We start from the raw sequence: 13,885 nt of genomic DNA on the forward strand, positions 1-13,885 counted from the left end.
CCTGATTTCCCAGGAGTTAGTTACAGTATTCACTTTGTATAAGGTACAGAGGGCAATGCCGTGTGATCAAGTTAATGAGCAGGACCAATAAGTGCCTAGATTTAAGTTTTGAATCAAGAATTCATTTGCAAATATTAAACCTGTGCATGCTAGTACTCTCTCTCTCTCTCTCTCTCTCTCTCTCTCTTCCTCGCCCTCCTCTCCTTCTCTCTATCCTTCTCTCTCTCTCTCTCTCTCTCTGTCTTTCTGTCCCTCTCCCTTTCTCTCCCATGACCCAGTTAGCACTCCTGACACAGACAGTTAACACACTCATTACAGAAACGGGGTCTCAGTGTGAACCGTGGCTCTGCATCCAATACTCGTTTTGGCCTTGTAGCAGTACAAGGGACAGCAGGGTAACAGCTCTATTGCCCTCAGGGATACACGCAATAATAACGTAAGAGAGAGACACTGGTCTGTAGAGGTCTTCTCACTGGACAACACTCTTGGCACCCCAACAAGATACCTGATTGACACAAGGAGGTAATGTACCAACAGCACCATACCCTGCTGAGTAAGCTGACTCCGTTCTCTCTTCCTCTTATCCAAGACACCTGAGAGTCAACCCATGAAATGAACCAATCTCTCTCCTCCTGCACCAGTTTTCCTTTTTTTCTTTTTTTTTTTGGAGGGGGGAGGTAGCTCTGGTTTAAAAGGTAACCCCCCAGCGCCTGTTTTAAATTAGCCTGACATATGCAAATCTGAAGAGTGATTCTGATGATGAGGGAGGGAAAAGACTAATCTAAACGGAACACATTGCACAGAATGAGCTGATGGCAGTTTGATCACTCAGGCACTTATGCTGCGTTGGGAGGAAATAGAGGTATGTTTCATATGGCTTATCCTTAGTTTGGACTGTCACTGCAATGACAGTATGATTTTGGAGAAATAATAGATACTATTATCTAAGGCTGACCGTGCATATACAAACTAGATATCACAGATGTTGCACACAACAGCTGTTTTCCAATGTCATATCAGGCTTTCGTGGAAGAACTAAACACACGGTTAGGGTTACATGTTTACGTCTTTCAATATTGTCGAACATGGATAAATATTCTTCATCTTTAGTTGGGATGTGTCCTCCAGGATTCCCTGTTTTATTCACACATATCTGAACCATTTTAAAAAAAACCCTCATCTGGGTAACTCCTTTGAGGATGAAACCAAAGTTAGAACTAGAACTCTCTCGGTTTTAACACATTTTTTGAAAAAAATTTTTTTAACAAGGTTAGAAGAGACATTTTGGGGCACAAAGTTCCTTTCCCCCCACAGCATGGCCCAGAAACATCAGACTTCTCCATCTTCTTTAATAAATGTGCTATAATCAGAGCGCACCATCTCTTTCTAATCCTTTCTTTGGATAAATTTCCACGTAACCACAGATGAGTCTGTTTTCTGGTGAATGGAGCTGTCTGTGTGAAAGAGCACCTGCTTTCTTTTCAGAATAATGCTGAAGAAAACTTTAAAGAGTCTTGGAATAACCATTAACAGATTGCTCTATTTTTCTGGAGGCCATCCTTTGGTTCTGCTTAGTTTCGTACTTTATTATATTTCCTCATTAACATTTCCATATCACGACTGACTCCAGTTATCGCACATTTCTTCAAGTGTCATACCTGTCACCAATGACGTGAAAACTCGGCTGAATCTCAGGGTTTGAATGGATAAAAATGGGGGAAAAAAGAGAACTGAAAATACCTTGAAGCCATTGCTATTGTAATGTTTTCAATAACCAAAGCAAACCTAAGGGCATAAAGATAAAGTATGAACCAGCACAACCCCAAAGCATCTGGACCAATCCCAGGGCGGTTGGCAGACAGTTGGTAGTAACAAGCAGGTCTCGTAAGAAGTGCAGTTATAATTTGGCTCCGACCGCAATAATAAATATGGAGTCTGTAATTAACAATTACCAGCACAACAATTCAAGAACTCTTTCCTCCTTTGGCGGATTACATTTTGGCTGAATAACTCTTTTAAACTCCCTGTTGTGCATTTGACTGAGAATTATGAGGCTTTGCTGATCCTCCAGCACAGTCTTACAGTTCTCTTCATATGCAAGAATAGAACATGTCATAGAACTGTCATAAAACTGTGTTATAGTTAGAGTATTATTTTAATCTCTATGAATGTCTATGAGCAATTACTTTATAAATTCTGCTGCTGACTGGGTGGTGTAACAAGTTTTTAGGCTGAAAACCAGATGTAACCATATGGATGAAATGCATGAAAGGATCAAAAACAGGTCAAAGAACATTATGTATTCCTCACTGAATTTTTCTTTGTGGTAGAAACATTGCCAGACAGTTTTAATCTAAACTGAATTATGAGTTTTTCTTCAGCTCTTTTTCTTGTCTTGTGGCAAATGGTGGACTATGCATCAATGACAATGTAAGCTGTTATTTAAGTATTGATCTTCTGGCATTAGATGTTCATTCTCAAATTCAAATGTTTAAAAAAAGACAGAAAACAAAATATCCTTCTATACAAAGAGAGAGTAAGGGAATTAGAAAGAGAGAGAGGGGGAGAGAGCATTTAAGAGACAGAGCAGTTAGGGGATGTTGATTGCATTGTGCAGTGCTTCAGGTTCATGTACATTCAAAGCTCCCCATTAGCATTTCTTGCAAGATCATTAGAGGATCATCTCAAGGTTCACAGTCAGTCTGAAGGATTCTCTCTTCCCGGCTACACGTCCTCGTTCAGTGCTCTCTCTCATACAGAATAACTCAAGAAAGCATGTGATTGACTGTCAACTCAGTGGTTCTCTGTCAAAGAGTGCATAGCATGGATAAGTATGTCTTTCTTCCAAACTTGATTTGCCATTTTTGCAAAGCAAGGATGTTAATACTTTTTATTTTTCAAAGTATTAACAAGAGGGTGTATAAGAATATCTTTGATGGGCCTAGCAGAAATTATATGACTGCCATGAATACATAGCTGCGACTCTTGGCAATCTGTAAGAAAGGCTTAAATAGAACACTCCACATGCCAGGATTAGTGTATGAATCATGTTATGGTTTAATAGGAGAATGAGAATCAGAATGACCTGTAAGACTGGTTTTCAGGGAAATTTCAGTCACCTGATTGATTGGGATGAACACACAGGTGTGTGTGTGTGTGTGTGTGTGTGTGCGCGTGCGTGTGTGCGTGTTTTCCATTGTCTTTTTTTCCACAGATGAAAAAAAAAGAAAAAAAAAACTTCAGAGAAATGTCACAGCTGACATATGCTATTGCTGAGGATGGATGAAAATAGATCTTTATCTGTCTTCCTGTGTTGATCTTTCACACTAACCTCTTGAATGCACTGGCTCAGGGTGGCAATCATACACAGTTCAACAGGGACCAGACCCACGATGGGAGTAGCTTCAAAAAGAAAAGAAAAAAAGATGGCATGAAAGGAAGTGAAGAGGAGAAAGGGAAACAGAGAGGAAAGGCAAAGGAACGACAGGTTCATAAAATTGAAGTGAAAAAAGTGAAAAGCTAAGGAGGGGGGAAAAATGATGAAAGATAAGAAATAAAACATTAATAATGATATTTTAATTGGGTATGCTGTGATTACATGTAGCTGTTCTATTCACCAGCACTACTGGACAACCAGTGCTACTAGTGCTGTGTGTGTGCGTGCATGCAGATGCGTGTGTGTGTGTGTGTGTGTGTGTGTGTGTGTCCAGTACTGTTATGATTTGTGTTGAGGCATTATACCGCTAATCTAACAAGCACAATTGTTAGACAGATTTCTTGTGACAGAGCTAAATATACTTTGATGTGGATATCACAACTAGTGTTTCTCTCATGGCAAACCAGTAGCAGCACTGATATTTGATTAATGCAACATTACGTCTCAAAAAATCGATGCCTGCATCCAAGCCAAGAAAGAACGTATTAATTGAAAACTAGTTTCATACTACTGTAGGAAACTACAGACATTTCAAATCAATTAAATAACTTCAGATCCATGAAGTGATGCAGTAAATACTGACCTAACCCACACAATCTCACAGAGCTTTTCTCACCTCCACTCCTCTCCACTCCTTTTTTCATCCTTTTCATTTCCTGTGTATTTTTTTTTTTGAGAGAGAGTTCTCATCAATATGAGGGGGGTAAATGGGGGTAAACTTCTTTTGAGACAGATAGAGAGGGAAAAGCAGAAGAAGGAGACATAACTCAAGCATGCCTATTAGATCCACTTCAGTGTTTACACCCCATCTTCAAAGGCCAGAAACTTATCGCAAAGCAAATTGGTGTGAAAACCAAAAGGAAAGTCAGGGCAACAGGACGGGTAAATGTCTAATGGGGCTCGCTCGTAAAACCGTTTCTATTTTTTTCGTCTGAGAGACTGCCACATCCCTCTACTGAGCTTAGCTTTGAGAACATGAAAAGTAACTCACCAAAACCAAACAACCAAATAGCCCCCCCCCCCCCCCCCCCCACCCACACACAAAAAAAAGAAGAAAAAAAGGGAAAAATTAGACTGTACAGTAGCACAACTCTTCTCTTTTCCTGTATGCTGCCAAGGTCACCGTTTTCACACTTTCCATATGGTAGTGCTGAGACTCTGTGGTGTCCAGCTCTGTCCTGCAGGACTAGATTATTAATTCTTACTGTAGACCGTGATTAGACAGAGGTGTGAACATTTTCAGCCATGTGGAGACCACAGTGGTTGGTTGATCGGAAAATCAGGAGGGCTTTATCCCACTAGGACTGGATTTGGAAATCACTCTACGTGTATGCAGTTTAACATGTTTATGTATTTTTAGATGAAATATGTATGACATTTTATGCAATTATTGGAAAAATAATTATAGTACACATTTTATTGAAGCGGACGACATGTTGTTCCTGAAGACTCTAGCAGAGATTCTATCTGTAACATTCTAATGTGCTTTGTAAAATTGTAGGTGACTGAAAATTGAAACTGAGCTTATAGCAGAGGTTCTTTATATATAAAGTGTGTGTGTGTGTATGAGAGAGAGAGAGAGAGAGAGAGAGACCCCTCTAATTATGAATGAATTACTGCTTTGAGAGATATCCAATTCATCAGCAATTTTATTTAATGTGGAACTACTATAGTGATAATGACATAAAAAAAATGTCTTGTATCAAAGGACCACCAATTTACTCCTTCTATTAGCATAAAACCGTGGTGCCCACCAACACACACACACACACACACACACACACACATACATCATTAAGTACCCTGCATGAAGAAACTTGTTCATATCTGTCATGCCAGTTCGTTGTGGAACAGAAGCTCTAGCTGTTAATGTCCATTGTGCTTTTCAAATCAGAGAACTCTGATATGATAGAATGAATGTTCCTGTAAAGCCGTTTGTCTTATCTGAGTGTATTCACTCAGTCAGGGAGCAGCTGCTTTGAGAATCTGTGTGGTACTGTCTGCTGAGTAAACAAATGTGATGCTAGAAGCCTCTTCCTCTGCACACTGTGTTAAAAGATATATCACATGAAGTTTCAGTCTAATTTCAGGATTTCGGTATGTTTCCTCATTCTGACACTGGGTTTCCATAGAAAAGGTGAATTCACGACACTGGCGCTCCATTTGCAGCGTGATGGCCGAGAGACATCTCAGAGACAGCAGGGTAGTAAGGGCTTGTTCAAATGCAAGACCTGAACTACATGGATCAGTTCACTAAGCAGATATGAGGCTCTGGTCCTTTCATGATCAGAGAGCATGTTATCACAGGTCTTTCACGTACAGCGTGCTGTTTGATTTGTATCCTCTTGACAGTGATGCTTATAGGAACCAATCAAGTGAAGTACATGTACCGTTAATTCCATGACATGCTGCTGATTTATTTTTGTGTTGTTGGAATATTTTAGGTTTTATAGCCTCATTCGTTCTTTTCAGGGCTCTGCACAACTGTACTATTTCACAAACATCTCGTGAGTTGTGTGGTTGTTAGTTTAGCAGTGTAATGCCTAAATACAAATCACAGACACACAAAAACTACACACACACACACACACACACACACACACACACAGAGAGAAAGAGAGAGAGCGCAGAGGGGTGCAGAGAGAGAAGTTGTTTGACATGAAGGTGGAATGAGATGAGCATGCTTGTTGGTTAGAGGGAAAGGAAAGCAGAGTTGTTTTACAGAAGCATGTTCTCAAGTGCAGCCAAGTCAATGAAGCTTGCAGTACAGCACTGCAGCCTCTTACAGAGAAAGGCTCAGAGATATATGATCTGGAGATACAGAATTCAAACAGCAAATGGCCCGGGTATACCAATTAAAGCAGATACACCAAAGCAGATAGACCCGTCAAAACAGAGCAGGCTGCGTGCTAAAATGTAGATGTGTTTCCTTAGGCTGAGTTGGTTCAATGTACACAACTGAAAATGCAAAGTATTATAACTATTATAATTAATTGCTCAACCATTTACGCGCTGTATTTTTCAATATTGTATTTGCAAGCGACAGATGTATTATCCCAGTACAATTAAAGATTATGTGTAAGCAATAAAGTTCTTTAATTTTATCAAATATGTTATGTAGGACGTTATCACAGAGTATTCAGAAATATTTGATTGGGACTGTTTGCAGCAGAATATTCTCATAAAATTTGTCCCCCCTGTTCTTGTTCTTTTTTATTCTGTTGCTAATACTGTGCTTTGAGAATTGTTTTTTTTTTTTTTTTTAAATATACTGCTTTAGGCAAGAACAGCCAAGGGGAACTTTCATACGAAACAGAAAAGATAAAAAGAAAGGATTGCTCTCACATTATTTGAAAGTGTTTTTTTGTTTTGTTTTGTTTTGTTTTTTGTTTAGAGAATGGATTGGTGTGCTGTTAAGTCAGGGGTCCATGACTGGCAGGTGCATGCATGCTTAAGTTTCCCAAGTAAAAATCAATCCAGACTTGGTCAAGTTTGGCAATTGCAACTGAACTGCATCTAGGGACCGTTGGCTCAAGAGGTGGAAAGATAACGGGATGAACAGCAGGGGTTTTGTGTGTGTGTGTGTGTGTGTGTGTGTGTGTGTGTGTGTAACAAGGTAAAGTTTAATACATCGCAAAGTTAATGTCACCATTGTTCCACTCATTCCTGTACTAAGGTTAATTTGTACAGGAATGAATGGAAACTGTGGTGCAATAAAGACAGCTTGTGGCTTTGCTGTCAGCGATGTGAATTGGCCTGGAAATGCTTGGCCAAGATGCTGTAGGGGACAGACAGACTAATTTTTTGGCTGACTTTTGGAGGACTGCAGAGGTGTGGGATTAAAAGACAGGAATGTGCCAGATTGTTTTTATAATGTTTTTCCTGCTGTTGGAGTGAGGCAAAGCGGTAGACTCAAATGCAATTGCTGATTTTGTGCCCACAAAATGGAAATTGTTAGAAGACATATATGGATTTTCAAACTGTTGCCTGTTCCACCTTGGCCAGCAGTTCAAATTAACTTTACATTCTTCTATTGCATGTGTGAAAGTACTCGGTGGCTTGCAACTGTAAAAGCAAGCAAAAATGGCATACATTAATTGTCACAAAATAAGTGTCAGCAAACATTTTTGTCACTGCTGTTCAATAGCTGAATGTTTTTTGTTTGTTTTTTTTCTGTTTTTGTTTGTTTATTTGTTTTTTGTAAGTTTAAAAAAAAGTCATTGTTTTAAAGGCCAAGCTAATTTTAATTAATCTTATTACAGTTTTTTTTTTTTTTAACGATTGTTTATGCACTGAAATTAAAAATTACACACAGTTAGTGAAATCTGACACTCAAGGAGCAAAACCTCAGCCCAGATTTGCCCAACTGTAAACATACTCTTAGCCTTTTGCAAAACACTACGCATACTTCTCTACTTTAGACGTAGAAATCTAACATGACGTCACTTCCTCGCCATTTCAAGGTACTGCCTTACGAAATACCATCCATATGAACCAATTGATCTAACACAGCCGTCAGGTGTACAGACACCTGGGTGCTTAATTGTAAACTCACCAGTCAGGTGTAAGCACTATAAAAAAAAAAGGCAACAGGTGAGTTTACCTGTCTTCAATAAAAATGGAAGGCAACGCTGCTGTAAGAGGAAGAGGAAGAGGAAGAGGGAGAGCGAGGATGAGAGGGGGAGTCCGCGGAGGAAGAGGGGTAGGGAGAGGAAGAGGAAGAAGTAGAGATAGACCTGGGGGAGGACAAAGAAGATGAAGACCAAATTCATCAGATGAGATTCAAGCAACACTGGTTGACCATGTTGTAAACCATGGGTTGACATTGAGAGAGGCGAGAGAGGACATAGCCTGTGATGTGGATGAAGTGCTAAGGCCAGATCCAGCTAGGTGAAGAGATGACCTAGCTGAGATTTTTTTCAGTTCATGCTTTCTTTTTTGTCTCAACAAATGTTTTTGATGCTTTCACTGTATGGTGTGCACTATATTCTATTTACAATATGTTCTGTTATGATTTTCAGCACAAAATGCAACCTTTGGGAATACATGGATGTATTGACTGATTTTCAATGTGGAGAGAAATAAATATTTTCATCAGCGTACAGTACTGGTCTTGTGTGTTGTGTATGGTCAATATACATGAACTTTACTCTAGCAACATCTCTGTAAAAAAACCCAGAATACATCACTAGAGAAGTAGAAATGTTAAAAGCGTTTTAGATTGAGCAAAACAGTGTGTAACTGGTTCAAACAGCATCAGACCATATGAACCATGTGTGTGCCACCTTGTGACAAAACTGGGTTTTTATAAGTTATTGTATAGTTTTGAATGAAGTGTTTCATTTTGCAAAAGATCTGGGGCATTCTGCTACTTGTGTGTGCGGTTGCGTGAATCATGTGTAGTGTTTTGACCAACTGAGCCCTGTTGTCAAAATTGTGCTTAAGCAATCATAAAAAACTAAAATGCTGGAGGTATGTTTATTGCAGAGATTCAACTCAGTACATATTAAGTTTTCTCTAACACGGAAACATAGACAAAGAGGACTGGTCTAACTCACAATAGATAGAAAATATGTGTTTTACACTCATTTTAGAAACTCCTATCACTGAATTGGCGTGGGCTGAGTAGGCATGCGTTGCCTTTGTCAGTTACATTTGTTTAATTTATAAGACTGTGCTTGCCAACTACCTATCTATTCAATGAATGTTTTAAAAGGCTTCATTTTCTGATAATTCATGACTGTTCAAGTAACAGAGACATATTGGTACTTTGGAGAATCTTTTTTGTTTGTGTGCAGTGGATGAAGCACATTCACCAAATGTACTTAAAAAGATCCAGAGTGCTTGGAATGAATGCACCATCATTACTTGAGCCTTTTTGCATCAAATCTTTAGATGTGCTTTCTTTTCATTCCATTTTCTTTTCTTTCCATTTCATTTTACTGCACATTTGAACCAAGTTGATGTGAGATTTACTTTCTGCCATCAATCTAGAGTTTGCCAGTGGAAATATAATGTGTTAACCAGCCCCTGATCCTACAGAAATCTACTGTGATGTTATTACAGTTTTGCCGATTGCTTACACACTGGAAGTAAATGCCTATACAAAAGCACCAAAACCTTAACTTTTTTAATCATGCCTTAAACAAAGGCATCAACCCTACAAACACATTTTCTGTTTTGCACTTTGTCGCAGTTCTGCAACACGCTGTTTGCAATACACTACACACTGTTTCTTACATTAGACACATTGTTCATGAATGAAACCTCATGTAGTCATTGGGGAAAACACTTCTATTTGAAATGCAAAACATACCTGAAAGACCCAAACACACATATGAAAACACTTATACAGTAATTGAACACCAATCAGTCTGAGCTTTGGCACTTCAAATAGACCTCAGGTAAACTTTTGGTGGAGGTGGGGTGTCTGTGGGGGCTCCTGCAAGGAGACTGCAAGGTGTTCTCCATCACCATGCCAACCTAGGTCGCTACAACATAGCACACATAATCACATTTCTGGATGCACTACATACTTGTACTGCACAGACCAGAGCAGCCCAGGTTCGTTGTGATCTGGGATAATGTTAGTTTCCACCAGGCTGCTCTGGTCCAAGACTGGTTCACCAACCAAAATAACTTCACAGTTGTATACTTGCCCCTTTACTCCTCATTTCTCAGTCCTGCTGAGGAATTCTTTTCGGCTTGGCGTTGGAAAGTGTCCACCAACCACATGCCCGCCTGCTTCTTCTGCAAGCAATGGAAGATTGAGGTGGGGTCAGTCCAGGGTTGAATACGGCTCACAAGGTGATATTTTCCCTGTTGCCCAACCAGGGATGACATTGCTTTTGATGTGAACGAGGTGATGTGGCCAGACCCAAACAGAAGGCAAAATCCATACAACCTCCACCCCATTCCTTACAAACCCTTACAATACTAATTTTTGTTTACCATTGCACTGTAATTTGACTGTGATTATTTTTGAGTTTAGCATAACATATTGTATTGATTACTGTACTGCAATTCCATTTTTCTTTGCGTTTTCTCGTTGTTGTAAAACCGTACAATGGCGAAAAAAAAATGTATATGTTTTCCTCTGAAGCCTTTCTTCTTTTGTGTTCATTGAAATGAGAGTAGGTGTACTGAACTGGAGCAATCTTTCACAGGAGCCTGTAAGAGAAAATTAAAAAAGCTATACGAAATACTAAAGACAGCAGTGTTTTGTATAAAGTACATCAGTGTGTCACTGCCACTTTCAAAGAGGACTTTAAATGGTGTATGTGTGTACCATGTTGTTGCAAAAATACCATTTTGAAAAAGGATTGTTAGGTTTTGACTACAGAGTTACATTTTGACAAGGAAAAGTGAGATGTTTATCTCCAAGTGTTGTGTCTTATTTGGCTTGTGTGTAGAGTTTTGACACAATAAGCCAAATTCTGAAACAAGTGTGTAAGCAATCGCAAAAAACTGTAACAAGAGGATGTACACTAAGAGATTACAATTTACAATTCAGTTTTGTTATTTGGCTGACGCTTTTAGCCAAAGCGACTTACAATTAGTGCATCAGTCGGATTACGAATACCTCATGAGCAGAGATCACAATAAGACTGAACGTCAATTTACTCCTTCGTATTGCACCCCTGGAATACTTTGACAAACACAGAAACAAGACAAGGTTTTTTTTGTTTTTTAGGAAAGGGAGGTTAGGCAGTAGGGGACAGGTGGGTTCTAAAGAGGTGGGTTTTCAGTTTCCTGCGGAAGATAGTAAGAGATTCCGCAGTCCTAGCTGCATGAGGGAGGTTAATCCACCACCGTGGGGCAATGGCGGAGAAGAGGCATGGTCGGGAGGAGCGGCTGCCGGGTTCCCGAAGTGAGGGGACCGTCAGTTGACCAGAGGTCGTAGAGCGGAGGGTTCTAGTAGGGGTATACGGAGTTATTAGGGACTGAAGGTATGATGGGGCGGAGCCTCTTGTGGCCTGGTAGGCCAGTACCAGTGTCTTGAATTGGATGCGGGCAGCAGCCGGAAGCCAGTGGAGTGCAGTAAGCAGTGGAGTGACATGAGAGTGCTTCGGAAAGTTGAATACCAGGCGTGCAGCAGCGTTCTGCACGAGCTGGAGCGGCCTGATGGCGCAGGTCGGCAAGCCAGGCAGTAGAACGTTGCAGTAGTCCAGGCGGGAGATGACAAGCGCTTGGACCAGGAGCTGGGTCACCTGTTGTGTGAGGAATGGGCGGATTCTCCTGATATTGTATAGGGAGAATCTGCAGGATCGAGTGACTGCCGTGGTGTGACCGGAGTAGGTCAGGTCGGTTATGCCAAGGTTTTTGGCACAGATCCCTCGATGGTGATTGCAGTGTCGATCGTTGGGGAGTTCTTAGCAGGAAAAAACAGAAGCTCCATTTTCTCCAGGTTGAGTTTCAGGTGGTTAGCGGACATCCAGAAGGCAATGTCAGCTAAGCAGGCTGCGATACGAGGCTGAACCTGAGAGTCAGAGGGGGGGAAGGGGAAGAACAGCTGTGTATCATCAGCGTAGCAGTGGTAAGAGAGACCATGGGTGGATATCCATGGCTGAAGGTGGAGTCTTGTGGCAATGAGTGCGGTTGCTGACTTCTGTATTCAGTGTTTAATCTGATTGGAGGGATTAAATGTGGACATATGATTAATTACATAGTTTCCCAAATAAACAGAAATTCTTGCTTTATTTTAAACTAAAGGGGCATCTAGATCTATCTCTTGAGCTCAGGTTGATTTATTGATTCATTTTATGTTGATGAATTAATCTTAATTAGTTAATTTATCTAGATTAAATGGAAGGTGTAGGGGTTGCCAGGCCCGTAGACCATACTACCCATAATTCCCTGCTTGACCGCATGGGTAATCTGAACCCATTTTCTCAGCTTTCACTGTAACGGTATTGGGTATAGCAATGGAGCCAGATACCAGACACAGTGATGACGTAATTTTCGCCATAAAACCGCGAAAAATTCCAAACTCTTTCTCTCTTCCCAGTTCTTCAGTTCTCCAACTCTCTAGCAGTGGCTCGCTCTAGCAGCAGCTCGCTAGCAGTGGGTGTCTCTAGCGGGTGTTCCTGCCTGCATACAGAGACTCTGTTACTCCCTGGTATTTGATCTCTCGGGCGAGTGATCCTATCAGGATAAAGAGACACTGTTTCTCTGCCGAAGAAACGAACAAAGTAACAACGAAGCGAGATATTTGTACGGCCAAAGTTTAATGTACTTTCTCTGGCGCAGTTGTGACTTTAACCACAACCGGCTAATTACACTGTATCGCACACAGTATTCAACGGAAGAAAAGGCGATCGGATCCCTTTTTATTTCTTAAAACGTCGACGAACTAAATAAAGAACCCTTCAAGATCATCGAACGAGCAACGGAGCCCCGAAGATCTTCAAGCGACCAGGAAAAGAACTTCTCCCTGGACCTGCGAATCGCACTACTCATCAGGCCACCAAAGTCGCACCTTCGGTTGCCACGCAATGAGCTATTCAAAGTAAGGCTGGCATCTGGGCACACTTTAGTATTAAGATTTATGCAGTTAACGTGAAGGAAGTGTTGTTATTTGAATTCTTTTATGATTTAAATGTATACACTGTATTTCATGTACAATGCGGTTTTTGCCGTTTGTTATTTTCTTTTGGTTACAACTTATGAGGGATAGATCTGGCATGCGTTCTCTCTCTCTGTAACTCCCTTTTTCTGATTGCACACCTCCGACATTGGGATTGCAGTGTGACTTAAGGGTTGGGTAGAGTTGTTGAGTTTAGGGCCTACTTGCTTGAGACTAGCTCTCAAGTTAGAGATTCTTTGGTCTCTCACACACATGTGCTTCTCGTTGCCCATCCCCACTCTCGTTGGTGCCTAGCAAAAAAAGGCTTGTGCACTACATCTTCATACCACACGTACCTCTTGCCTGTGCGCCTGCGCACAGCCTCTCTCCCTCGCTCCTCCCTCTCTCTTCAGTGCGCAGCTGGGCACATGCCCACATACACGCACGCTCTCTCTCTCTCTCTCTCTCTCTCACACACACACACACACACGTGCACGCATCTCTGGTCTAACACTCATCACCATTATATTACCATTTACACTTTGATCATTCTATTTGCTGCTGATTATTGATTGTACCATATCAGTATTAGTTTGCCAAGTAGTATTGATTATGTTAAAAAATAGTATCTTTGAAATAAACTGTTGTCCTGTCTGTTTCTGCCACAGTATTCACTGAATGCCAACCTCTGCCATCAAACTACTCCCAAGTACCTTCATCAACCTAGTTGTTCAGGAGTGTTATGGATTGAGTTGTGTAATTGTAATACACTAGTACTGCAATACTCTCTAAGACTGTAGCACAGTGTTATCCCAGCTTATCCCATTAATTTTAGTTGTTTAATTAAGAAAATATTGAACACCCAAATTAATGGTTAATAAATT

General features: G+C 40.6%; 1 protein-coding gene across 1 annotated transcript in view; it reads right to left on the bottom strand.

The window, feature by feature from the left end:
• rxfp1 (relaxin family peptide receptor 1) overlaps positions 1-13,885 on the bottom strand; it is a 96,007-nt gene that overhangs the window by 39,223 nt on the left and 42,899 nt on the right. Inside the window, exon 2 of the mRNA XM_030783766.1 lies at positions 8,040-8,172. Coding sequence (XP_030639626.1) covers positions 8,040-8,172 — 133 coding nt within the window. The remainder of the gene's footprint in view (positions 1-8,039; positions 8,173-13,885) is intronic.

This window comes from Chanos chanos, chromosome 1 (genome assembly GCF_902362185.1).
Source record: "Chanos chanos chromosome 1, fChaCha1.1, whole genome shotgun sequence".
Classification (NCBI taxonomy): domain Eukaryota; kingdom Metazoa; phylum Chordata; class Actinopteri; order Gonorynchiformes; family Chanidae; genus Chanos; species Chanos chanos.